The sequence below is a fragment of the Molothrus aeneus genome, chromosome 30 (genome assembly GCF_037042795.1).
Source record: "Molothrus aeneus isolate 106 chromosome 30, BPBGC_Maene_1.0, whole genome shotgun sequence".
In the NCBI taxonomy this organism is placed as follows: domain Eukaryota; kingdom Metazoa; phylum Chordata; class Aves; order Passeriformes; family Icteridae; genus Molothrus; species Molothrus aeneus.
The window spans coordinates 1,019,070-1,046,667 of NC_089675.1; the positions used below are offsets into that span (position 1 = coordinate 1,019,070).

Consider the following 27,598-nt stretch of genomic DNA (forward strand, 5'->3'; position numbering starts at 1 on the left):
GGGCACAGGGTCAGGGGGCTCAGCTTCATCTCTGCAAAGAGTCAAGGTTTTCAGCCCTGAGTCAAGGGTCAAGGGTCCCACCCTCACCTGGGCCAAGGTTCAGGGGTCTCACCCTCACCTGGGCCAAGGTTCAGGGGTCTCACCCTCACCTGGGCCAAGGATCAAGGGTCTCACCCTCAGCTGGGCCAGGGGTCAGGTTTGGAGGTTCAGGTTCCATCAGGTGCAGCAGCCGTGAGGCAGCGTGGGGAGGGGGCAGCAGGTGCGATGGAGCCCCGGAGACATGCCAGCTGGGGAGCACCTGAAGGATCCCTGTCCCGGAGTCAACCAGGCACAGACAGCAGTCCCCTTCCATTAATACATTTATTTTCTGCTTCCCAGGCTGGTTTTTGTTGTCCTGGGATCCTGCCCTGGGCTCTAGCAAGGCAGGGTCAGCAGTGCCAGGGCTTCAGGAAGGAAACAGCCTCAAGGTATACCAGGGGAGGTTTAATTAGATAAGAGGAAAGATTTCTTCATGGAAAGAGCTGTCAGGCCCTGGCACAGGCTGCCCGGGGCAGTGGTGGAGTGCCCATCCCTGGAAGTGTTCAAAAACCGTGGGTGTGGCACTTGGGGACGTGGTTTAGTGGTGAACACCGTGCTGGTGCTGAGTTACCGTTGGACTGTGATCCAAAAGGGCTTTTCCAGCTTTGTTGATGGTGTGATTCAGAGACACTCAGGAAACTGACCCTCTCTTCTCACCTGACAGTTTGGTTTCTGGTTCAAGTCCTTCGCTGTGTTACTGATATGGGCACGTGTGGAGGAGTCTGTGCCGGGCAGGGTGTGTGGGTCACGATGAGGAATTTTGGGGGACAGGGGGGCAGGACAGGGGTTACTTCACCCCGTACCCCACGATGTGCGGCTCGATGGGCATCCAGGGTATCGCCACGCTGATGTGTTGTATCTTCAGCTCGGAGAACTTTGCCTCTTCCAGATTCTTCCACAGCTCTCTCGTGAGGCAGCATCCAGCAAAGACAAGTTTCCAAGTCGGGTAACAGACTTGCTGCCAAAAATACGTCCAGCTGGAATGCTCAGCGGCCACGTGCTCCAAGAAGTAGAAAACTCCTCCCTGGGAACACAGAGTCTTCTTACAGCGGGTGTGGGGGTCACACCAAGCGGCTCCCACTCCCCCTCCCTTCCCTTTTCCCTTTCCTTTTTCCCTTCCCTCCGTTAGCTGGAGTTAATGAAAGAAGGAAAACGTCCAGAGATTCAAAATGCCCATTCAAAAAGCACAAAGGACTGACTTATTTGGTCCCTCTTTTATTCTAGCAATAGTTTGTTGTGGTTTTGTTTCAATTAGTTGCTAGCATGACCGTTTTTTTGGAATGAAATGATCTTTAAGGTCCCTCTCAACCCAAACCATTCCATGGTTCTATGAAAATGCTGCTTTAAAGGCTGAAAGTCTGTTTTAAGCTCGAACCAACTCTTTTTCACTTGTTTATTGTTTGTCCGTTTTGTTTTGGGGTTTTTTAAATGTTTTTTTTTAATGTTTTTTTGGTTGGTTTGGGTTTTTTTTCCCCTTTCCTTGCTCACGGTACCTCTAGAGCAGAAGTTAAGGGTAGTGCCAGGCTCTTTGCAGGTACTCACCGGCCGGAGCACTCGGAGCACTTCCCTCAGGGTGCTGCTGACGCTGTGCACGGAGCAGAGCACCAGGGTGCAAACCACGGCATCCACCGAGCCGCTGGGCACCTGCCGCAGGTCCTCTCCCGCAGCCACCAGGAACTGCTCGTAGTGGAGGTGCTGGTTCTTCTTCATGTTTCTGGAGAGGCCCTCCTGGAAGTTGGGGTTGATGTCGCTGCAAGTGACTCTGCAGCCCGCTGGGTAGAACTGGAAGTTGGAGCCGCTGCCGGTGCCGATCTCCAGCAGGCGCAGCTCCCCGGAGGGGCCCCTGAAGTCAGGCAGATTGCGGAACAGCTCCTGCTTGTACTTCTTTGATTTCTTGTCGTGAGCTCCAGAAATCTTTTCTAAGAAGAAGGGAAAGAAGACCTTCCTGCAGAAAGGCTCCCAGATGCCCAGGAAGGACAGCAGGTAGACGGGCCAGGCCAGCAGTGCCAGGCCAGCACGGAGCAGGAGGGCGCTTGCAGTGGCCTCTGGCATTTTCAGTGTGGGCAGAGGATCTGTGCAGAGCAGAACTGCTTCTCCTGTGTGGCAGAGCTCCGGGAGCCCAGTCAGAGCTGCATTTGTGTCCTCTCAGAGTACATTCAGCTGCTTGGGTTGCTCTGGTGGATGCTTTTCTCCAGCTGATTTCTCAGTCCGGTCACAGGCGAGGACTGAACAGTGCAGGTGCAGCCAAGCAATGACCAGAGTCCAGGGGAGGAGCTGCCAGTTTGTTCCCAAGCTGGGCAGCACAACTTGGTGTGTAACCCCAGGCAAAGTTCTGCAAGTGCCCTCCTTCAGTTCCGGGTGCAGTCGCGTCTCTTAAAGCAGCCTGTGCTGCCCTCAGCTGAGCTCAGGATCTCTGCAGGAATTTTGTCAGGGCTTTGATTAATGTTTCGGTTCAGAGTTGTTAGGGAGTTGATTTTCCAGCTGCTGGGAGCTGCTGGGTTTGCTCAGCAGCTCTGTGCTCTCTCTGAACAGCAGTTTGAAGTCTTTGCAGTTTGAGGACACCTTAAATCTTTTGGTGGGTAAGAACGGGCTCCCAGTGATCTTCCAGACTGATGGACATCATGGACAGAGATAAAACAATTTATTCATTCATTAGTTCTGCATGCAGCATGTGGAGTTTGGGTTTTTATGTGGGTCGAATCGACACTGACCGCTCCACAAACACATTCTGGAAGACTTTGTCAGCTTTGCAGTTGACAGTTTTCCAAAGGATTTGGCGGCAGTGTGGGTCAGCCATTAACAGGTGACAGCTCTGCTCCCGGTGGCAGGAGGATCCAAGGTCCCTAATAACCTTGGAACAGTTCTGCTGGGAGTGCGCTGGAGTTTTGCTTTCCTGGGAAAGCCACCAGTGTGTCTCCACTTCCCTCTGGTGGCAATAAAGCAAATTAAAGCCAGGAGTAATTAGGTGCTCCATTAATGATCTCTGTTGTATCTTCATGCCTCCACCTTGTGGCAGCTACAAACAGATTGAACAGTGGGAATCACTGAATGGTTTATGGAAAAGAGCTCCAAGATGGAGTCCAAGCTTTGGTTACTCTGTGGTGCACCAAATACAGGCAGTAATGGATACAGGGTGACGATGATGATGGCGATGGACACAGGGATGATGATGGACTCAGGCATGATGATGACAATGGACACAGGGGTAATGATGATGATGATGATGGACACAGGGATGACCTTGGTGGACACGGATGATGATGATGATGATGGACACAGGGATGATGGTGATGGGCACAGGGATGGTGATGCTGGTGATGGACACAGGGATACCGGTGATGGTGATGGACACAGGGATGCTGATGCTGATGATGGTGATGGGCACAGGGATGCCAGTGATGATGGTGATGGGCACAGGGATGCCGGTGATGGTGATGGTGATGGGCACAGGGATGCTGATGCTGATGATGATAGTGGGCACAGGGATGCCGCTGACGATGGACACACGGGTGCCACTGATGGTGATGGGCACAGGGATGCTGATGATGGTGATGGGCACAGGGATGCCGCTGACGATGGACACACGGGTACCGCTGATGGTGATGGGCACAGGGATGCTGATGCTGATGATGGTGATGGGCACAGGGATGCTGATGCTGATGATGATAGTGGGCACAGGGATGCCGCTGACGATGGACACGCGGGTGCCGCTGATGGTGATGGGCACAGGGATGCTGATGATGGTGATGGGCACAGGGATGCTGATGATGGTGATGGGCACAGGGATACCGGTGATGATGGTGATGGGCACAGGGATGCTGATGATGGTGATGGGCACAGGGATGCTGATGATGGTGATGGGCACAGGGATGCCGCTGACGATGGACACGCGGGTGCCGCTGATGGTGATGGGCACAGGGATGCTGATGCTGCTGATGATAGTGGGCACAGGGATGCTGATGCTGATGATTATAATGGGCACAGGGATGCCGCTGACGATGGACACACGGGTGCCGCTGATGGTGATGGGCACAGGGATGCTGATGCTGATGATGATAGTGGGCACAGGGATGCCGCTGACGATGGACATGCGGGTGCCGCTGATGGTGATGGGCACAGGGATGCTGATGCTGATGCTGATGATGGTGATGGGCACAGGGATGCCGCTGACGATGGACACGCGGGTGCCGCTGATGCTGACGCCGGGCCAGGCCCGGGGGTTCCCCGCTCCCCCCGCGCCGCTCCCGGTGCCTCCGGAGCGCCCCCCTGCGGCGCGCGCGGGGCGGGCGGGGGCCGGGCCGGCCGGGCGGGGGGAGCGCCGGGAGCGCACCAAGATGGCGACACCCGCAGTCCCTCCCGCAGCTCCCCCCGCGCCGCAGTCCGGCAGCGCCGCGCCGGGGCCGCGCTGAGCCCGCCCGACACGGTGAGTCGCAGCCCCCGAGACCCCCGCGGGCTCCAGCAGCAGCTCCCCTCGCTTGCTGTCCCGCTGGCTCCATCCCCCCCGTAGCCCTTGGCACAGCTCCCCCGGGGGCTCTGCCGCAGAGCGCGGCCCGGAGAGCCCCGGGGACACCGGCGGCGGCTTGTGGGGCGGTGCGGGGGGGGAGGGCCTGGGGAGCCCCCAGCCCCAAATCCGCCGCGTGAGGGGGGTCCCGGAGCCCTGCCCCTCCTCAGCCATCCCCTCGGTGGATGCCCGGGCACCCCGCACCCAGGGAAGGGGGTCGGGGGCCGGTTCGGTGCCCGCTCAGCACTGCCCGCGGGGCTCCGGCAGCCGCTGCCCCGGCCGGGGAGGGTCCGTCCGCCGCAGCCCGAGGCCCCCGGCCCTGCGGGGAGCGGGGGGGACGGTGCCGGGCCCGGGATCAGCGTCCCCCGGCCGGCGGGCTGGCTCTGGGAAGGGGCAACCACCCCCTGCGCCCACCCTGGACCTGGAGCCCCGTCTGGGCCCCGTCCTTGCATCCTCCCGTCTGTTCCTGCATCCCTCCCTGCATCCGTGCCTCCATCCCCCCTCCACCCCACGGCCTGGGGGGCTCACGGGACCCTCCTCCCACGCCCCACATTCGGGGCCGTGCTCTGTGCATGGTAGGAAGGGAGAGCCCGAGTTCTCCTGGATGTCCCTTCCCCCTCGGCCCTCGCTGCAGCGCTGCTCTGTCCCTCCACCAGCCCCTGCTCCCACCGCTCGGCATGCAGAGCTTCCCCTCCCAGAGAGGGGGGATTTTGGAGGACAGGAGGGTTTTTTTTGGTGGGGAGAGACGGGCAGGGGGATGCATGGGGCAGTGTTGGTGTTCCAGCTGACCCAGATGTTGGGTCAGCATCGTGGTTGTGCATCTTCCTTCCCTCTTTCCTTCCGCCACAGATTTTGGGGGGGATGGTGAGGGCAGATTTGGTTTATATTATTTTTTCCCCTTCCTGCTGGGAGGGAATTGCACATTCACGAGGTTTTTCTATTAAAAAATCTGGGTGTCTTCCTCCCCTCCCCCTGCGTTCTGGTGCAAACCGATGCCCAGCTGATGTGGGGGTGGGGACACCGGGAGCCGCTCCACGGCAGCGGCTGCGGATGAGCCGGGGTGAAGTCGGAAAAGTCTGGCAAGGGGAGTGAGCGTGTGTGCGAGGGGCGGCAGCCGCATCCGGACCCCCGGGCCCTGAGCCGAATTGTGGAGGGTGATCCCGGCTGCGGGGGGATCGTCCCTGTCCCCCCCGTGCCGTGTCGCAGCGCTCGGCGGGAGCCCCCCGAGGGGCCGCGCAGGTGGGGCGGGTTCCGCGGCTCCGGCTGAGCTTGTGCCGCGTGTGCCCGGCTCACCCGGCCCCGGCACACTGCAGCATTCCACCCGCACCGGCAGCCGTGACCGGGACGTCCTCTTTTCACACCGGGGAGCTTTAATTGCGAGGAGCGGGGGGGCGCGGGGTCCCTGTCCCCCTCCTGCCGCTGCCTTCCGAGGCGGAGACGGAGGAAGGCGAGACCGTGCTGGTTTTCCAGGGCAGTCCCGCTTTGGAGGGACGGGGCCTGGAAATGGCCCTGTGCTCCTGTGTCGGTCACGGAGGTTCTGGGAAGCTCTGGGGTCGGTTCCTCCAGCGGTGCCCGGGGGCAGAAGGCGTGGGTGAGGCTGGAGGGGCCCGTGGGACACTCCCTGTGCCCATTACTGTCCCCTCGGGCCGACACCGCCCTCCGGATCTCTTCAGGGGCAGCCAGGTAAAGTTGGTGAAGCTGCTCAGGATCTCTGCATAGCCCTGGGCGTGGGGACTCGCTGCCGTCAAGAGTAACAAGCCCCTGCACTCCCTTGGGACCTTTCCCTGCTGGGTCTGTCCTAAGGCCTTCCAAAACCCCAGTGCAGGGGTTTTCCACCCTTTGTGTGGTTAGAAAGTCCCTGTTCTTCACTTTGGTGTTTTATATAGAGCTAACAACGTGCCCAAAGGTTTCTTTGATCATTTTAACGTGTTTGGGTGCTTCTGCAGTGTTGTTCACTCAGGGTGGAGGACCTGGAGCCATCACAGATAATTTAATCAGTTATATAAGCTTGTATGTATGGCTTAGATGTAGATCACGGTATAGATACTGTACTGCTCAGTGGAACAATTATAATCCTGTGGCTATTTGGTGGGAGGAGGTTTCTAATAGGCAAGAGGGTGAACGATCACGTGCCTCAGGAAATGGAGCATGGCTGTGCCTTCATTCTGTTAAATAAAGCAGAAACAAAGTCAGCATTGAATGGAAATGAAGTAGCTTCAAACCATAAATCACAGGATCATCTTCTCCCGTTTGGTGCCGTGTCTGTGCTTGGTGGTGGGGCTGCCCAAGTGTGTTTTTCGTTAGAATGACCTGGTCTGGGTTTCCTTGTGGATGGAGAGTTGCTGTTTTTCAATGGCTCAGAGGTGGCCCTGAGGCTGTGTGGCCCCATGGGCTCCTGCTGTCACATGCTGGCCCTTCAGCATCGATCGCCTTCCCCAGGCTGCTGCAACTCCATTGACATCGACAGATACTGGATCAATAATTTACTGTTGAGTTCAGAGCCATGGGCTGGGTTAGAGCTGGAGCAGTGAAACAACAAAACGCGTTGGGAGCAAGCACAGGGGAGCAATTTCAGGAATCACAGAGAGGAAAGGCACGTGGTGGCTCGTGTTGGTGATGGTGGGGTGGAGAGCTGGTCCTTTTGGGACATTGGCTGGAATCTGGTGGGGTCCAGGAGTGCTTGGACTGCCCCTCTTGTGCCTCGTTATCCCATTGCTGTGCAGAGGTGGAGAATACAAGTAGGGAGGAAGTGGCTTCCTGCTGCAGGAGTGCATTACAAAACCTCCCTGACATGAGCTCGGCTTCCAGCCTGGCTTTTAACACTTCACATGTTCTCCTGGCTTAGGCAAAAGTCTCTCCTTTTCAGGAGGGATTTCTTCTCAGAAGGAGTGGTCAGGCATTGGAAGGGGCTGTCCAGAGATTGGTGGGGTCCCCATCCCTGGAGGTGTGCAGAGAATGACTGGACATGGCACTGAGTGCTCTGGGCTGGGTGGCAAGGTGGGGATTGCTCACAGGATGGACTTGATGAACTTGGAGGGCTTTTCCAGCCTCACTGATTCTGGGATTCTGTCTTGAAATGCTGTTCCAAATTTAGAGCAACTTCTGCCTTCCCTTGCCTCAGCCTTGTCCTGTAACTGTTATTCCTGCCTAGTGGAGCACGCCAGAAAATGGGAGATTTTGAGGAGAATGAGCAGCCAAAGCTGGGACTTTGCTCCTTCCTGAACAGAGCCATTTCAAAATTCAGAGTTCTTGCTACCCTCTGAAAGTCCCATTCCATGCTTCTGGTATTCTGCCCCAGCCAGGAGGTGTGAGGAGTTTGTCATGAACTCTACTGAGAGGTGATTTGGGGAGGAATGTTTGTTGAGTACTGCATAACACTGCTGCTGAATTGTCCAGGTAGTGGTGGTGAAGTTACAGGAATAGCTACACAGGTGGTCTTAAAGTTGTGGAAATAAACCTTTGATTGCTGGAGAGGGGAGCAGTGAGTGGTGGGGAGTGAGCAAGGGAGGCTCGGGGGGGATTTTCCCCAGGCTGAGCCTCCTCAGCTGCTCCTCAGTGTAAGGTCTCTGACACCCAGGTGGGAAAATGCCCTGGAAACAGGAGGTTGGATGGCAAATGTGGCCATTCCAGTGGTGTTCCCAGTTTCTGGCCTGTCGAGTGAAAGCCGTGGCAGGATGGTGATGTCAAGACAGCCAGGAATAGCTGACAGGAGTGGAGGGATGTGTTTGTCTGACCAGATATTCAGGGGGTGATGAGGAGAGGAGAAAAGTGTCACTCCACAGGGAAAGCTGGGTTGTGTTCCAGCACACAGGAATTTTTAACAGAGCACTAGAAGGGAGCTGTTTATTCTCCCCCCCTTTCATATTTGCCCCCTTTGTACTCAAACCATCTGAGTGCTCCACAACAAGGAATTAATCCCCCCAAAATTACAGTGTAAAAAACCATTCCCTGACTCCTGTTTTATGGGTCATGGATGGGCTGAATGAACCGAACAAGGAATTAAGTTTGGGTTAGTGGCTGAACTCTTGCACAAAAGCTATTTTGAGCAGTTCTTTGTTCAGAAGTTGGAATTTAAAAGGGGGAAGTTGAAGCGCTTCAGGTTGTTTTGTTTGTGAACCTCCAAGTTCTGTGTGAGCTTGGAGATAAACACAGGGTGGCCTTGAGTAAGGACAGAATAGGGAGTTGGGGATTAATTAATTAACTAGGATTAACTAGTTCTGATTCTTGTAACTTACTGGGGGATGTTACTGAGGGCACACAGCTGCTGGGAGGGAGGGAGGACCCTGCAGGAATCGGTCTGTAGTCGCTCTTCATTAAAGTGTTGTTAATTAACAATGTTTTCTGTGTGGCCAGGTTAGACAGGGCTTGGAGCAGCCTGGGGTGGTAGAAGGTGCCCCTGCCCATGGCAGGAGGTGGAACAGAATGGGCTTTAAGGTCCCTTCAAACCCAAACCACTCAACCATTCGATGATTCTGATATTTTTCTGTTGCTGTTGGTTGCTTCTTCTCTTCCCTCTGTACATTTCTGTTCATTTTTTTTACCCTTAGAGGTGTGTGTGTGTCCAAGTTCAGGCCTTTCGTGGCCATTTCAATACCATGAGCATTCAGGCCTTTTGTGGCCATTTCAATACCATTTCCCTGCCCTTGACCTCTCCTGTTGAGCCAAGCACTGGGAACTCCCACGAGGTTTTACACAGGGTGGGGAAACACCCAGCACCAAGCAAAAAGTGCTGCTTGGGAGTGGAAATATTTCCTTTTTCTTCCACTTTGTCGCCTCAAATGTGCCATGAGAGCTTTCCTCAAGGAAAGGTCCCTCCTTCACTGCTGCTGGTCACAACACTGACCCTTTCCATTGGTAAACTTGGCCTGTTCTGGACACAGGACTCACTGCAGGTGGGGACTGGAGGCTGAAAGCCACTTCCAGCCGTGGATTTCCCCATGGGTGGATATTTTGGGTTTGCTTGGAGCCTTTTAGGCTCTCCTGCAGCAGGATTTCAGGGTGCTGTTCATCTACACCACCACGTTTTCCTTCCTGCCTCAATCCTCATGTTGGAATCGAGAGGCACCTGTGTCCATGTGGGTTCTATAAAAATTCACACAGAAGGTTCTCTCTGCCTCAAAGACACACTGTGAATGGCTGACTCGTGGTAATTAATAAAGGAAGAAGTGTATTAAAGCAAGGAAATTGCCTCAAAAGTGTTTTTTAATTTATTTTGATGATCAGCTTGAATAATTTATTGGAATATTTCATAATGTAGCAGTAAATGGACTGCTGGGAACATGTAGAAAAAAAATAAGTAAGTCTTAGCAATTGGGCACCTCAGTGCAGCAGTTTCTGGTGGAAAATCTTTGGCATTTGAGCAACGTGTGTGTTGTGTGCCCCCAGATCCCAGCTCCCAGGATGAGTTCCTGGCTCCCTGGCAGTGGCTGGGAGCAGCAGTGCAGTGTCATCCCCAGTGCAGGGATCCATGGCTCCCTAACCCAGTCACTTCTTGTGCAGCTCCCCTGGATGCTGAGTCTCTGGCACTGCTGGTTTTGGCAGCGTGGTGTCGTTCCCAGTGCAGTTCTCCGTGGGTAAAACTGGGAAAAAAAAGGTGTCACAATTTTCAGAACCTTTCTGTTGTTAACAGGTTGAAAAACCTGGTGTGGGAAGGGCCAAAATAAATGCTGGGATATATCCATCAATCCCAGCAGGACCATTCCCGGCTGGAAAATAACATTTACAAGGTTTTTAGCTTCCAGAAGCTTTACCAGGCTCTCCTACTTCTCCTTGATGAAGATGAGGTGGAGCCACACATCTTACTTTGCCCATTACCTTAATGGGGGATCATTTATTGGGAAAACAGATGAAGTCAGGACAGGCAAGACCATCCCAAGGAGAGAGACCCTCAGGTCCCTGTTGTGTGTTGATTCTACACAAGGAGCAGCCCTGTAAGCAATTCCAAAATGCCAAAATGTGGAGAAGCTGCTGCCATGTGCAGCTGTGAACCAGATTTGGGGAGTGGTGTTGGTTTGTTGGGTTTGGTTGTGTTTTTCCCTTTAAGTGGGCAGTCAGCTGAGTCGGTGCCTCCAGTTGTGGGTTGTGTAATTTTGCACAAATTCCTTCATGCCTTCATTTATTCCCTTTTTTATGCTGTGTCCCTGAGCTACTTTGGTTTCTAAATTCAGGCCTTACATATTTATCTGTGCCATTCAATTAGACCACATCCCCAATGCTGCTCTATAGTTTCACAGTATGTGGGAAATTTGGTAATTAAATGCATGCAAATGCTGCAAGAATAGAATAAATTAATTTTCCTTAATATCAGCAGGCCATTTGGTGATGTCTCAGAGATATTGTGACCAAGATACTGGCCCTTCTCTCCCCTTCTTGCCATCTTTTTTGAGTCTTTACTATTATTGCTCCAGAAATACCCAGTCAGGTTTATAGGAAGAGAATCCTGGCCCTCTGGAATTACATAAGGAGGGAGATCTGTACTCCAGGGTTTTTTGGATCTCCAAATAAAAACTGAGCTGGAAGACAGCATTTGAGCCCTAGGTGTGTGTTTCAGATTGATGTGAGGATCAGGGTGTGGAGGTTGTGTCACAGCAGTTGCAAGGGATAACCTGAGATCCCTCTCAATGGTTTGCACTGGCTGTTCCAGCTTTGGAAATGCCGTGCTGAGGGCTGGCACCTCCAGGTATTCTTCCCAAGGACTCCGTTATTTATTGGGTTTTTATTTGTTCCTGAAGCCCGCTGCACTCCAGAGAGGTGAGTTCAGCTTCCCTGAGCTCCTCCCACGTGAATCCAGCACCATCCTCATGGCCTGGGGGTGCTTGACCTCATGCTGAAATAGCTGAATTTTAACAGTCCAACCCCGTGTCACAGTTTCCAAGGAATCTGAAAGTCATTTTTTTCTCCAGATCTTTAATATTTATTTGGATGCTGTGTTTGTGTTGCCTTAAGAGATCTGACCTTACTGCTTATCTTTTGCCTTGCTTGAGGGACCCTATCCCAGGCAGCTCTGAGATTTGTTCTGTGCCACATCCTCATGGTTTTTGTGCCACATCCTCATGGGTTTTGTGCCACATCCTCATGGTTTTTGTGCCATATCCTCACAGGGTTTTGTGCCACATCCTCATGGTTTTTGTGCCATATCCTCACAGGTTTTGTGCCATATCCTCATGGGTTTTGTGCCATATCCTCACAGGTTTTGTGCCATATCCTCATGGGTTTTTGTGCCACATCCTCATGGGTTTTTGTGCCATATCCTCAGGGTTTTTGTGCCATATCCTCACAGGGTTTTGTGCCATATCCTCATGGGTTTTTGTGCCACATCCTCACAGTTTTTGTGCCATATCCTCACAGGTTTTGTGCCATATCCTCATGGGTTTTTGTGCCACATCCTCATGGTTTTTGTGCCATATCCTCACAGTTTTTGTGCCATATCCTCACGGGTTTTGTGCCACATCCTCATGGGTTTTTGTGCCATATCCTCACGGTTTTTATGCCATATCCTCATGGTTTTTGTGCCTTTCCTCTTGGATTTGGTGTTTGGGTCCCTCCCTGAGCACCGTGCCGGGGCTGGGTTCTCTTCCAGCCTGCAGCACTGCAGTGCTGTTGCATCAGTGCAGGGTTTCTGTCATCCCTCTCTCCCTTGGCCTCTTCTGGAGTGAGAGCAGGCTGCCGAGGTAGCAGCAGCTCAGAAGTGCAGGGTGTTCCTGGTATCCCTGCTGCTGGTTCTGGAGCTGGCACGAGGAGCAGAGCTGCAGAGCTCTGGTGGGCGGCTGCATTCGGGGGAACCAACTTCCTCCCAGCTCTGCTGTGAGCATGAAGTTGCTTTTCTGAGTGTTTTTTCCAGAATAGTTTGTGTTCAGGAGGGCCCAAGTTGGGGGGGCCACCAGTGGGGCTGGGGGAGATCCTACAAGCTGCTTCTTGCTTGTAGAACTCATTGAAGTGGCACCTTGGGCAGTGGCAGGTGGGTTCATCCAGCTGTGGTGTGCACGTGCCTGGAGCTCATTTTGGGAATGAAACCAGCAGCTCTGCTCCTCACCCTGAGGCCTTCAGTTTTACCTTTCATATTTTCCAGACTCTGTACTGCATTGGTACAGAACTCTGAACTTCATATGAAGTGTTTTAGCCAGTTCTCCTCACAGTTCAGTCAGACAGAGCAGTCCTTTTCCAGCCCCAGGACCAAGGACAGAGCTGCAGCTTCAGGCCCAAAAAGTGTAAACAACAGGGAATTAAAGAGAGCAATCTGTGAGGATGGGACTGCATAACCTGGAGCTAGAATTGGACAATTAACCCAATATAGAAATGGACCAAAGCTTATTAAAGTGTGGAAACTGGTGTCCATCTTGGGTGGAGTCATGGCCAGGCTCTTGTGCTGCCCAAGGTGGATCCATTGAGGACATCCTTTTAATAAATCCAGAATTTATTCTTTAACTGTGTCTAGCTCTGTTCCAGGAACCTCTCAAGGCATCACCTACAGCCTCAGGGCCTGAAAAGTATAAATGAAGGTTTTTAATTGTATGAAATCTCGTGACTCTGAGTCCATCCTGGGTGGACAGTGAGCCAAGAGCCAGTGAGCCATCTTGGGCATAGCCCTGGCCAGGCTCTTGTGCTGCCCAGAGGGGATCCTGTAGAGGCCTTTTGAGTAATAAATTCCTACTTTATTCTTCATCTAGCTCTGTTCCCAGGCATCTCCTCCATGGGGCTGTGACGAGCGGGGCTCCCCGTGCCTCTGCCCGTGCCGTTCTCACCTCGTGCCCGTGTTTTCTCCCCGCAGAGCTGACCTGCCCGGGGTGCAACATCTCTAAAGAAGCTGCTGCAGGATGAAAAGATGGCAGCGCGGCTGCTCGCACCACCAGGCCCCGAGAGTTTTAAACCCTTCACTCCGGAGTCCCTGGCCAACATCGAGAAACACATCGCGGAGCTGAAGAAGAAGCAGCGCTCCAAGCAGGACAGCAGCCACCGGGACGACGATGAAGACAGCAAACCAAAACCAAACAGTGACCTTGAGGCGGGCAAGAATTTGCCTTTCATCTACGGGGACATCCCCAAAGGGCTGGTTGCTGTGCCACTGGAGGACTTTGACCCTTATTATATGACCCAGAAAGTGAGTCTGCAAGGAAGGAGTTGCTAAAGCGCCTTTTTTTCCTTGGGAGCTTACAGGTTTGGGTGTGGTTTGAACAGAAGATAAAGGAAGGGAGTCTTGGATGGGGATGGTTTGGTTGGTTTGTTTTCCTATATGTTTTTCTGTGGGGTTTAATAGAGGTGATATGATTGCCTCTATCACATCAGTCTTTAAGGGTGGAGTTAGGAGAGCAAGCTCTGGAAACTAAAAATAGTTCAAGTAGTGCTAATGTGCCAATTTTAACCATCAGGGCAATAAGAAGAATTTAATTGAGAGGTAAGAGTAAAGGTTTCAGTGTGTATTTCATCACTTACATGGAATTCAGTCTGAAGTTGATGGTTATGAAGCACTGGGTCACCGAATCATGGCAAAAAAGGAGACTAATTAACTCACTTTCATCTTAATTTTTATTTGTCTAAGGTGATGTGGCAGGAAGCATTTATGGGTGCTGAGGTGTTCGAAGAAATGGTGTCATGAGGGAGTGGTGGACAAACTCTGCTGGGGATGAAGGGGAGAGATCTGCTGGTGATGGAATGAGGAACACGGTCCCTGATTTTATTCTAAGGCAAAACCGAAGTTCTTTAGTGTTTAATTTCATTGCTTTCTTTGATAGGAGTCTAATTGAGGCAGCTGAGGCAGTCACCATCTCAGCTGAGGCTCAGCTGTGCCTCTGGGGGAGCTGCAGGTTGAGCTGTGTGGGTGATGTGGCTGTTCAGGACTCAGAATTGGCTGCGTGTGCAATCTGTGTCATGGGTGACCAGTGAGTCTGGTCAGAGTCTGGTCAGAGTTCTTGTTGGGACAGACGTTTGTGCCACGCTCAGAAGGGACTCTGAGGCTGGCAGGGCATCATTCACGTGAAATCAGCTGAATGTGGGGAGTGATGAGTGTAACTCACCCTTCTTTACTGTGTTCACGCTGATTAATTTAATTAATTAATCAGTCAATTAATCCTTGTGTCCAGAGTGCTGAGGGCAGGTTCTGAGCCAGAGCAGGGCTGTGAAATTTGGGGATCTGTGTCCTGCATGGTGGTGCCCAGCTGATGTGCTCCTCCAGGAGATGCACTACCAGGAGCTGCTGTGGGAAGAGGGCAGCTTAGGCTCCAAAATTTGCCCTGAACCAGGACAAATATCCTCAGGAATACTCTTTTATTTATTAAACAAATATTTTCTCTTTATTCAACCAATCTGGCTCTGATGAGAGCAGGTCATGGAATTGCAGGACTGGGGTTGGGAGGGACCTTAAAGCCCATCCAGTGCCGCCCCTGCCAGGCACAGGGAACACCTTCCCCTGTCCCAGGCTGCCCCAAGCCCTGCCCAGCCTGGCCCTGGGCACTGCCAGGGATCCAGGGGCACCCACAGCTGCTCTGGGCACCTGTGCCCACCCTCCCCACCCTCACAAGAGAACTCCCAAGGCCTCTCAACCCCCTTTTCCCACATCAGAGGTGTTGGGAAATGTCTGTGATCCCACTGCCAGGGTGCTGCAGCCTCTCTGTGTCTGTGAGGTGGAGGGGTGGTGGCAGTGGGAGAATTGGGCTGATTTGTGTTTTTTTCTGGCTGAAGGAGGGGGCAGTGCTCCCTGGTTCTCAACGTTCCACCCCAAAAGGAGGCACAGGGAACCCCCTTATCCCTCCTGCTGCATCCGTCTCCCTCCGCCTTTGCCTCCCAACACGAGGCTATTAATAACCCTTTCATTTTGAGAGGAAGAAATGAGCTGCATTCCCCCTCTGGAGGCATCTGTCACATCTCTGGGAGCGCCGTGTGGAATCCTTGGCGGGCTGAGATGCAGGGAAGGTTCTGGAGATGGGACCAGAGCCCTCCCAGCCCTGCTGACCTCGAGCAGGGTCTGGCTCTCCCCACACACCCTGAATCCTCTGCTCCCTGAGTCCTGTGCTCCCTGAATCCTCCGCTCCCTGAGTCCTCTGCTCCCTGAATCCTGTGCTCCCTGAATCCTGTGCTCCCTGAATCCTGTGCTCCCTGAATCCTGTGCTCCCTGAATCCTCTGCTCCCTGAATCCTGTGCTCCCTGAATCCTCTGCTCCCTGAATCCTCTGCTCCCTGAATCCTCTGCTCCCTGAATCCTGTGCTCCCTGAATCCTGTGCTCCCTGAATCCTCTGCTCCCTGAATCCTCTGCTCCCTGAATCCTCTGCTCCCTTCCTGTCGTGTCCACCTCAGCGTGGCCTTGCCTTAGTGCTCCTTGCTGCTTCCAATAGTCAGTGACTTTCCACAAAGAATTTTTTTTTTTAAGGCCATTAAAAAAGGCCCTTCTCTGAATCATCAGGAATTACGAATCTGCTTGAATCATGGGAAGTTTTCCAAGATTTTTTTCTTCCCCCCCCCCCCCCCCCGCCCTTCTCCAGAAGGTTTTGCATCACAGGTCTTTGCTTTTGCAGCGTGCACAGGGACAAATCAGCTGGTTGCTTTTCCCTGCAGGAGGACACGGTGATCTTGGTTTGTCTAAGGAAACTGAAACTGCATTTTAACAGAGCAGCTGAACCTCCCAGCACCTGTAAAGTGATATTTAAAGGAGAAACAGTGTGACCTGGAAACAGAAGCGTGGCACAGGGAGGCACAAGCCCTGGGTTTGTGGCCCAGCAATGGTTTTGTCCAAGGTGCTGCTCTTTTCTCTGCTCAGGTTTGCAGTATGGGAGTCACAGAATCCCGGGATCCCTGACGTTGGAAAAGACCTCCAGGATCTTGTTCCCAGCTCTGGACACATTCTAGCCCCCGAGTGTCATGAAGTGAGGGGTAAATCATGACTCTGAGGAGGATCTGGAATCCCTTTGCTCACAGGCAGCGGGTCTGGGAGCTGCTTTAGCTCCCTTTTGTCTCTGTGTAAGGACCAGAAAGAATTTTTTCATGATTTCTTGTTTTACAACTTGTAATGGCTTTCCAGTTCCTGGGTAGGAGCAATAGTTACCCATTTTTATTATGGAAACCCAAACCATTTCAATTCATATATCCAAAAGGCAGCTACATGAATTTCCTCATTCACACATGCAAACAAAATTCAGGAAAAACCCTGTGTGAGCAGCCCCAGCCTTGGGAGCAGAGCAGCCTCATGGCCTTGAATCCTTCAGTGCTTATTAGGGCATCAGGGCCATCTTCCTTTTCCATTCCTACAGCCAGGATTTCCATTTTGGAAGTTTCTCCATCCTCTACACCTCTCTTTCCTTGTGATCCATTCATGGCCCAGCCCATCCCTGCTCAACACCTCCTCACCCTGTTCTGGACGTGGCCTTTGCCAGGCTGGGGCCATTCTCCATTTCCAGTTCCCTCGAGTTCCATCCCTGCTGCAGAATGAGCTGAGGGTTCTCCTTGGCTTCTGCAAAGGCTGCAGTGATGAGGCAGCAGAAGGCCCCTGGATGTTCTGTGAGCTGAGGGGCTGTGGATAAGCTTAGGTGGATGGATTTCAGTGGGAAAAGGAGGGGTGTCCACACACACACACAGGTGAGGGCTGAGGCTGGGCTGGGATGCCCGAGGTCACCTACGGCTGCCACAGGAGCACCTGAGGATCCCTCCAGAGCCTTCGTGCCAAGGGAGTGACTTGCAGCTTTGTCAAGTCACATGCCAGGTTTGGAAACGGGCCCCGTGGGTCCAGAATGTCACCTTGGCCCCAGGAAAATCGCAGGGATGTGAGGGACCAGCTGCAGGAGGCACGGCTGGCTCTGGAATGTGCCTCAGGAGCCTTGGCCCGTGTGCCTGCAGGGAGAGCTGGTGACTCTGCAAGGTCACGGCACCACTCCTGGGTTTGCATTTCAGTGAAGTCACCAAAACAGAGGAGAGAGTCAGGAGCATCCCAAAAACCAGAGTTTTACTCTTATTTCCAGCGTCTCATTGCCTTTCCCAGGTCCTGAGTGCTTTAATGGTGTTTTTTCTTCCACTCTGTCTCCCCAATTGGCTTCAGAGGAGCAGGAAAAGTGAGTGTGGAAGGGAAAGAGTGAAGAAAGGAGATTGGATTCCCTGGCAGGCAGGGAGTGTTCTGCAGCCCTGTCCAGGTGTTGGAGGGAAGGCAGAGTGGGATGGAGCTGTTGGTGCTCCAGGCATGCAGTGCTGGGATCAGGGAGTGCCAAGTGTGGAATCTGTTCCCACCTCCTCAGTAACTGCAGCCCACTCCTGATGGGGGAAAGGGTGGAGAATTGTTTCTGGCCAGGAGGTGGAGAGTGGATTTCCTTGCACAGGCAGACTGTGGGGTCCTTAAAACTTAAAAATCAGGAGCTCCCTCCAGCAGCTCCACATCCTGCCAGGGCTGGGGCAGCTCTGCAGGTGAGGTCTCACCTGAGCAGGGCAGAGGGGCTCAGCCCAGCCCCGGGGGGTTCCTGGGGCACCTCAAACCCTTCTCCCCAGGGCTGTTCTCAGGACTGATCGTGTCTGTAATTCTTCAGCCTCCAGGGTTTGCTGTAATTTCCTTTTCCAGCAGCCCCAGTGGCTCGCTCAGGGTGTCACCAGGAAGTCGCTGCTCATCGTGTCGCTGCTGCAGGAGTGTGCTCCCATATGTTCTGAGGCTGTTCCTGAAGCTGTTTGCTTCTGAGATCTCCTGCCCACTCCCCCTCGCTCCTCAGCCATTACAGAGCTGCTCAGTGGCAAACCTGCAGGAAGCAGGAATGTTTTAAATCTTGCTGGAGCTGGAATGATTCTTGCCGTCCCCCAGTTGGTTCTGTTGCTCTCCCAAGCACAGTCATCACTTTGCAGATTGATTTTTATGAAACCTTCTTTTTATGAAGAAGGTTTTGGTGAGTCCTGAGGAACTTGATGGAAACTAAAGAGGATGGAGTTTTTTCACGGCTCTAACAACAAAGGGAGGCTTTGGGGAGTCCAACCAGACAAAACCATCTCTAAAACTGACTGCAAAATACCTTTTTCCAGGTATCACCTTCCTCTGAGTTTTGAGCTTTGCTTCAGCACATCTTAAAAGCTCTTAAGGATGTTCTTGGCCCGGATCCAGAAAATGTTTTAAGAGCTTGCAGCCATTTTGAAATGGAGTTTTAATATGTCAGCAGCAGAATGGAAAACTGGGAGAGGGTTTAAATTGCCAAACACTTCTTGGCTTTTGGGCTTTTCTTTCTATTGACAAGAGCAAGTGGAGATTTACTCAGGATTTTATAGGGTACACAGGGGAGTGGTGGATCTCAGAAGTGTCGTAATCCATGAGCAGATTGGAATTCTGACACCTCACTGTGCTGAAAGGCCCAGGGATGATGGCCTTTGCAGGCAGGAACAATTCCAACAGGTTTTGTGGTCTAAAAGGAGAAATCTGGGCAGAGCACAGGGAGAAAACAAGGAACTGCCTTGGGTGCAGTCGCATAACAGGTGAGGGAAGAACGTGGAGTTCACATTTGATAGGCAATGGGATGGAAACTTAAATTTCTTCATGGAAAGGGTGGTCAGGCATTGGAAGGGGCTGCCAAGGGAGGTTTGGAGTCCCCATCCCTGAGATTTCCAAGGAGTGATTGGACTCTCAGCACTCTGGGGGGTTTGGGAAGGTCCTGTCTTCTTCCAGCTCCCTTTGCCCCATGTATTGCCCAGCATGGTCCTGCTGGGTGGTTCATTGCTCAAAGGGTGTGGGAGAGCTGGGAGATCCTTTCTGAAGAGATTTAAAAAGGAAGGGGATGCGGGTCCTGGAAAGTTTGTGGTGTCAGGGGCGGGGGCAGAGCTGATTCCTAGAATTGGGTGTCCCCTGAGCACTCTGTAACGGCAATTCTGCAAAACTTTGGGCCTTTTAGGGGCTTTGTCCATGCCAAGGTGATCTGGTCATTAATTCTTGGTGCTGCAATTTAAGAGCTGTCCAGGGCTGTCTTTAAAGTGCTTTGGTGGGGATGCATTAGTGGTTCTGCTAACAAACCTTCCTCTCTCTGTGCTGAACCACAATCTGATTTTGATTTCCTTTGCAAATAATTTACTGCTCAATGGTCTAATTGAACCAAACGAGCTCAAACACATTGTTCCATTGACGAGGAACATGACAAATTTCCTAGGAGTGAGCCTCCTGGGGAAGCCTGTGCTGGCAGAGAGCCCTGGTGGATTCCCTGGGGTTGGGCTCTGAGCTCAGGGCTGTGCCAGATGGGGGTTGCAGACAAGAGTGAGTCCAGCTGTGCTTTGGGGCCGTCCTGGGGAGGATAAAAACGGGATAGATGGGGCCAGGGAAGGGGCTTTGGCTTCCCAGTGCACACAGATCGCATTGTTCCCCCTGGTTGGGATGGTGTGGGAAGCACCCACAGACCCAGTTTGCCCCTGATGCTCCTGGTGCTGCTCTCTGCAGGGAGATGGACCAGCAGAATTCTGCCCCATGCCCACATGGATCATTGCACAGGTTCTGAGTGCAGAAATGGGCCTGAAATTCATTCCACAGGTTCTGAATGAAGAAATGGACCTGAAATTCCTTCCACAGGCTCTGAATGGAGACATGAACCTGAAATTCCTTCCACAAGTTCTGAATGGAAAAATGGACCTGAAATTCCTTCCACAGGCTCTGAATGCAGAAATGGACCTGAAATTCCTTCCAGAGGCTCTGAATGGACAAATGGGCCTGAAATTCCTTCCACAGGTTCTGAATGGAGACATGAACCTGAAATTCCTTCCACAGGCTCTGAATGGAGACATGAACCTGAAATTCCTTAAATTCCTTCCAGAGGTTCTGAATGGAGACATGAACCTGAAATTCCTTCCAGAAGTTCTGAATGGAGACATGAACCTGAAATTCCTTCCAGAGGTTCTGAATGGAAAAATGGACCTGAAATTCCTTAAATTCCTTCCAGAGGTTCTGAATGGAAAAATGGACCTGAAATTCCTTCCAGAGGTTCTGAATGGAAAAATGGACCTGAAATTCCTTCCACAGGCTTTGAATGGACAAATGGGCCTGAAATTCCTTCCACAGGTTCTGAATGAAGAAATGGACCTGAAATTCCTTACATTCCTTCCAGAGGTTCTGAATGGAGACATGAACCTGAAATTCCTTCCACAGGCTCTGAATGCAGAAATGGACCTGAAATTCCTTCCACAGGTTCTGAATGAAGAAATGGACCTGAAATTCCTTCCACAGGTTCTGAATGAAGAAATGGACCTCACATTTTCATTAGCTCTGTAGGGAAAAGCAGTGAGGTTGCTGTGCTGGGGATGGTGGGTGACCTGTAGACTCTGCCCCCACATTTTGGTCCTCTTTGCCTGTCAGTCTGTCTTTCCAGGGATTTGTAACAGCAGGATTTGTTGTGGTTGTTTGGGAAGTGTGGCAATTCGCTTGTGGGGAGTTTTGAATAAGTTTGAGACAAGACCTCTGAGTTGTTTCAGTGATGCAGTTTATTTTCTTATTTTTTGCATAAGTGAGAAGGGTGAGCTCAGCTCCCGTTGTTACAGCAGAATTCAGGAAGTCACAAGACCCTTAGTTACAAGACCTTTTAAAGGGTTATTAACCAATGAAACACTGCTAGCAAAGATATTTATTTCTATTTTTGACCCAGTCCTTAAATATTTCATTTTATAGAGCCATACTGCAGTGTAAACTTTCCTAGCCAATCATGTTATAACACACAAACCTATAGTGCTATATTCTAAACTCCTTCTTTACCTCTGTAACTACTTCTATTTTTTCCTACATCCTAAATTCTGAAAACTTCAGACTTTCCTTTCCTTAGCTTAACATGTCTCTACTTTAAACCCACACTCTCCCCTCTAACACTTCAGTTTAAAGGCCTTTTCCAAGGTCTCAGATCAAATCTTGTGTTTAATTTTAAATCTCAGCTTACAAGCCCCAAATTCTAAGAGCTCTTTGCATTTCAGATTCCAGCAGGAGGGAGGCAGGGGCTGTGCCAGATCCGCTCCTGAGGCTCTGGGGAGCTGGGTTCCCGTCCTTAGGAGGGAATAGTGGGGAATAATGGGAGAGCAGAGAGGGGCTTGGGTGGGAGGTTTGGCTTCTGCCCCGCCTGGGGTCTCACATCAAATGGATTTTTGGAGTAGAATTACCCCTGGTGTCCTGGTGGGTGATGCCTGTGATGTTCAGGTGTGTTGTACCCTAATGGGAGCTTCATAAAGGAGATTATTTTAAAAAAACCCAACAGAAAATGCTATTTTTTTACCCTGGAATTCTGTCTACTTGGTACAATTCCTGCTATGATTTTCCTGCATTAACTCTCTCTCTTTCTCTCTCTCTCTCTTTTTCTCTGCAGACCTTTGTAGTACTAAACAGAGGGAAAACACTCTTCCGATTTAGTGCCACACCTGCCTTGTACATTTTAAGTCCTTTTAATCTGTTTAGAAGAATAGCTATTAAAATTTTGATACATTCATATCCTTTTTACCACTGAATTACCTTTGTGGATTTGTTGAAAATCTCTTAGCTGTTGTCTTTTGCTAATCTTTTCCATTTGTTGAAAATCTCTTGTTGTTGTTTGCTCAGTTCAAATATAAATGCCTCAGAATATGCAAAAAATCCACATTTTTACTGGAGGTAAAAGCAGTTCTTTAGCCACATCCAATGAAGGGAAATTCTCCTTTATTTTCCCTGTTCACACACGTGGATGAGTTTTGGAACAGATGTAACTCAAGGTTGTGCTGCACGTGAAGGAGAGTTAGGCTTTAGAAGCTACTGAAGTGGTTAAATTGAATTAAACTACAATGAAATAAATGCTAGAATGTTACACAGGAATAAATAGAGTGATTATCTGGAGAACAAACCACAGCCACCTTGTCTGTAATCAGACACTGCCTCATTTCTCGCTCTTTTGGCATCTCTCAAGCATCCTCCTAATGGCAGAGCTCTTCCAGAGTGCCCCATTGCAGAGCTTTGGAAGCACCACCTGATGGTGTTCTTAGGAGAAAGACAATGCACTTTATTGACTTCTGAGCTGCTTCACCCTCTTTATTTATTTATTTTTAGAAAATGGATCTAAAATGGAATCACATCCACGTGGTTCGGAGGCTTCTGGAATCTCCCTTCCTGTATCTCAGATGGAGGAAAAGCTTTTCCATCTGGTCAGAGTTGACCTGGGAATGTTTTCCTTGGCTCTGAGTGGTTTCTGGTGGCCTTTCCTCCCCCTGGATCTGCAGCTGAGGGATGAATTTCTGTCAGGCTGAGCTTGAGCTGCTGCTGGACCCTCTGGGGTCTGCTTGGGTCTCCTGAAATAATTTTGGAAGTCAAATACCTGGATTTGACCACCCTGCTCCTAATTCAGGAGTTACTGAATAGATGGATTTGGGGGCAAGGTTTCCTTTAGGCCTCTGGGTTGAGTTGCTGAGGCATAGCAGAAAATATTAACATTGATTTATATAAAACTAATTTTAAAAGTATATTAAATTTATATAACCCAGAAGATTCGCCAAATGGTGACAGAAAATGCTATTTATGTAGTCATATATATTATATAGTATATATAGTTATCATTATATATAGTTATATATATAGTTATATGGTTATATATATATATACATAAATATAACTATATATGTATATATAATTATGTAGTATATATGTTATGTAGTATATATATAGTAGATACAATAGAATATATAAAAATGTACTGTAAATATTTATATTTACATTGTGTATATAGTTTATATTTATATAGTATATAAATATTGTATATAATACAGTCTATACAGCATATAGTATCTATGTTATATAGTATATAAATAGTATATATTATAGAATATATAAAAATACACTGTATATATTTATATTTACATTGTATATAGTTTATATTTATATTTATATGGTATATTAATATTGTATATAATACAGTCTATATAGCATATAGTATATGTTATATAGCATATAAATAGTATATATAATACAGTATAAAAAATATATATAGCATATAGTTATAAATAGTATATAGTGTATAAATGTTATCTATAATACAGTGTATATAGTATATAGATATTCTATGTAATACAATACATTAAAATAAAATATAAATAAAAACAAATAAATATATATATAAATGTATAAATAAATAAAGATAAAAATAATATAAAATAATATAATATAATTAAAAATATAAATAATCTTATTTCCCAGTACTGCTGGGAAATATTAGCAGCCCACAGGGAATAGCCTGGAAATGTTGGATTTTCCTCCAGTCAGTGACCTTTGGGGAATTGAGGGGATTTAAAGAGTCCCTGTGTGTCCCTTTGCTCCTTGACTCTGTCCCACAGTATTTAGCATGATCATTATGTGCACTATTTTGACCAACTGTGTATTCATGACTTTTAGTAACCCGCCAGAATGGTCAAAGAATGTGGAGTAAGTAGAAATTGTTGCATTTAATTACCAAATATGTGTTTGTAAGAACCTCCCAAAATGCTGAGTTTGTTCCTTTGAGGACCCTGTTCCTCCCCGTGCTTTTTTTTTTTTTTTCTGCATGTCCCCATTTTTTTGGGGTTTTTTCCCTTCTTTGTGTTTTTTGTGGGTCTTTTTATTTTTGGTTTGGTTTGTTTTTTGGATTTTTGGGGGGTTTTTTGGGTTTTTTCTGTGGGTTTTTTTTTTCATTTGTTTGTTTTGTTTTGATTTGATTTTTTGTGGTTTGGTTTTTTTTTCCCTTCATCTTTTGGCGCCTTTTATTTAAACCAAAGTCTTTACAATTCACCTTTTTTTTTTTTTTCCCCCCTTACTAAAATGACATTTTCCTCCTCCCAGGTACACATTCACCGGGATTTATACGTTTGAATCACTCGTGAAAATCATTGCCAGAGGTTTCTGTATAGATGGCTTCACCTTCCTGAGGGATCCCTGGAACTGGCTGGATTTCAGCGTCATCATGATGGCGTAAGTTGTGTTTTTCCAGGGATTTCTGTGCCTGGGAGGGAGCGAGGCCTTAGCAAAAGAGTAGGTTTATAAAGGAAAAAAAAAAAAACCAAGGAAAACTTCAATGAACCCCCTTGATTTTTTCCAAGGAAAGTTTTAGCCTGGTGGGATTTCAGCTTTAAACTGCAGCAGCACGGAGTTAGTGGGGTTGGTACTGCAAATAAAAAATAGGATTTTCTGTAAATTGCCTTGATTGATACAAGATTTTAGGTGGTTCATGCACCCGAGGGCCAGATCAGCATAGGAACCAAATATCTTCAAATTCCAGTCCCTACCTCTCCTTCCTTGGGCTGTGACTGGAGGCTGGACTGTGATTAACCCGTTAATCACCTGCTAATAATGCATTATTAACCCCTTTCCCATGAAGCTGCAGTGTCAGAAAGGAGACATTTCGTTTTCCTTCCTCGTTTTTCTTCTCTTGGGCTGGATTGGGCTGATGCTGAGGATCATGGGCATGTCTGAGTCACATCAGGAAACACACCCAGAGCCCGGTGTGGGTGCACACAGACCAAATCCCACCTGGCCATTTGCAATCCCTTCATTTCTCCAGAAATTACCAAATCCCACCAGTTTTAAGGCATTGGTCTGCAAGGAATGTCCCAAATCCCCCAGTGGGGATTGTAACCCTTTCCTTTCCAGAGGCCAGGCTTTGCCTGTAGGCTCTGTACAATTCCTTTTGTGTCAAGGGCATTATTTAAACCACACTAAGAGCTTTTTGAAGCCCTTGAGGCCTTTCTGCAGCAGGAAAAATCTTGAATATCGAGCACTTCTTTGCTTTTTCATAGCAAGTTTCTCCCCACACGGCACAGAGGAAATATTCTCTAAGCTGGGGTAAAATATAAAATATAATATATAAAATAGTATATAAAATATATAATATATAATATATAAAATATATATAATATATAAAATATACTTTGCACTAAGCCTCTTCTCCCCTGTGTACCTTGGGTTTATCTGCTTGGAAAAAGAGAATCAAACCTTCCTGTGGCTCACAAGCAGACATTGAAGCAGAAAGGATTAAAAATGGAGGATGCTAATTAAAATGAAGGATGCTAATTAAATGGAAGGATGTTAATCAAAGCAGAAGATGATTATGTTTTCTTAAAAAACATGAAGTGAAGCAAATATTCCTGAAACCCCCGATCGGAGGTACAGTCATGGAATCATGGATTGGTTTGGGGTGGAAGGGACCTTAAAGCTCATCCAGGCCCATGGGCAGGGACATTTCCCACTAGCCAAGGTTGCCCAGGGTGGTGTCACCAAATCTCCTCAAATAATTGGCATTTTTACAGTCGTCTTCTGTAGACATTCAAAATTCCAAATTCTCTCCAGGACTGTGTGAAGTTTGGGGCACCATGGTATGAAAACCATCTGAAGCTGTAGGAGAGGGGCCAAAGCAGGGTCAGGAGGCTCTGGAGGAGTGGCTGAGGGCTCTGGGTGTGTTCAGCTGGAGAAGAGACTGAGGGGAGACTCATTGGGGGCTGCAGCTTCATCCCCAGGGGCAGCTCCCATCTCTGCCCCCCGTGACCAGGGACAGGACACCAGGGAACCACTGCAGCTCTGCCAGGGGAGGGAAATCAGGGAAAGATTCTTCTGCCAGAGGGTGCTGGGCACTGCCCAGGCTCCCCAGGCAATGGGCACAGCCCCGAGGCTGCCAGAGCTCCAGGAGCTGCTGCCAGGGATGCCCAGGGTGGGATTGCTGGGGTGTCTGTGCAGGGCCAGGAGCTGCCCTGGATGATCCTTGGGGTCCCTTCCAGCTCAGGACATTCCATGATTCCAGCTGAGGATGGGTATCCAACCAAGTGCCTGGCTGAGGAGCAGAGAGACTTAAACCACACTTTACCCCTGCACCTTTGTCTCTGTCTTTCTCTTCAATGCCAGTTCTGAAGCATTTTTAAATCACAAGCTGTTTCCTACAAGCAGACAATTTGTGCAAAGGAAGGTGACCCCAACGGTGCCATTAACTCTGGTTTAATTCTGCAGGTATATAACAGAGTTTGTAAACCTAGGCAATGTTTCAGCTCTGCGCACTTTCAGGGTTCTGAGAGCTTTGAAAACTATTTCTGTAATTCCAGGTAAGGCGGCCCCGGTTGGTGTTTAGCTGTCGGGTACAGGCCCCTGTGAGTGATGTATTGCTTTGTCTGTAGTTGTTGTTTTATTTTGGTGTGTGTATTGTCATGGTGTTTTTTGTGTGTGACCTCCCTCATTGCAGATATGTCACAGAGTTTGTGGACCTTGGGAATGTCTCAGCATTGAGAACTTTCAGAGTTCTCCGAGCTTTGAAAACTATCTCTGTAATTCCAGGTGAGAACCATTCAGCATTAAAGGCTGGGCTTGTGTGTGTCTCCTCTCTGTATCTCCCCTCCCCTCCTGCACTGCTCATTCCTCAGAAATGGCACTGGGATTCTTTGGATGGGATTTGCAGTCTGTGGAACAAAGCAGTTTGAAATCAAGGCTCCTGGGCCATCAAATTTTGGGATGAACAGGCTGTTACTCCATATTTTTCTGTCCCTTTTTATGCACATTTCGTACTGATCTCTGAGACTGAAGCCAGGCTTTAAAGTTTCATTCCAGAGGAAAAGGATCAGGCTCCTCCTCAGGCTGAACACTTTCTGGCTCAGGGACTCGCCCTGTTATTGCCAGTGGTTTTGGAGTTGCTTTGGGAATAATTTTATCAAGCAACAGAGCAAAACCCAACTAAGATTAAAACCTTTTTGCCCATTTCCTGTGCCATCCAGAGCTGGACTTGTCAGGACCACCCTTCCCAAAGCTGCTTCTGGACTTGTGACTCAGCTGGGTGTCACAGGGTGAGCAGTGGCCCTTCCTTTGGGACACCATGGAGACATTTTGGGCTGAGAATCCCAGAATTCCAGTCTGGTTTGGGCTGGGAGGGACCTTAAAGCTCATCCTGTTCTACCTCCTGCCATGGGCAGGAGCACCTTCCACTAGACCAGTTTAATCCCAGCTCTGTCCAGCCTGGCCTGGAACACTTCCTGATCCTGAATTCTTGGACAGAAAAGCTCTGTGCACATGGTTCCTCAAAAGTGCCCCTAATTCTGAGGTCAAGCTCAAGGCTCAGGTCCTACAGGCGCTCAGGCATCTCCAGCTTT

General features: G+C 49.6%; 2 protein-coding genes across 3 annotated transcripts in view; one reads left to right on the top strand and one right to left on the bottom strand.

The window, feature by feature from the left end:
• Positions 1-341: 341 nt before the first annotated feature.
• Positions 342-2,317, bottom strand: LOC136568002 (thiol S-methyltransferase TMT1A-like). Its single transcript, XM_066567844.1, has 2 exons — positions 1,621-2,317; positions 342-1,102 (listed from the first exon to the last, which is right to left on the bottom strand). Exons 1-2 carry the CDS (start codon positions 2,128-2,130, stop codon positions 866-868), a joined length of 747 nt encoding a protein of 248 aa, XP_066423941.1. The 5' UTR covers positions 2,131-2,317; the 3' UTR covers positions 342-865.
• A 2,079-nt stretch (positions 2,318-4,396) lies between these two features.
• SCN8A (sodium voltage-gated channel alpha subunit 8) overlaps positions 4,397-27,598 on the top strand; it is a 60,830-nt gene continuing 37,628 nt past the window's right edge. Inside the window, exons 1-6 of one of the 2 annotated variants that reach the window (XM_066567760.1) lie at positions 4,397-4,501; positions 13,347-13,676; positions 21,850-21,967; positions 23,834-23,924; positions 24,318-24,446; positions 26,472-26,563. In XM_066567760.1, the coding sequence (XP_066423857.1) occupies positions 13,401-13,676; positions 21,850-21,967; positions 23,834-23,924; positions 24,318-24,446; positions 26,472-26,563 (706 nt within the window). In that variant the 5' untranslated portion in view covers positions 4,397-4,501; positions 13,347-13,400. Of the gene's footprint in view, positions 4,502-13,346; positions 13,677-21,849; positions 21,968-23,833; positions 23,925-24,317; positions 24,447-26,471; positions 26,564-26,700; positions 26,793-27,598 lie in introns of both variants that reach the window. The other variant, XM_066567759.1, reaches the window with a different exon arrangement.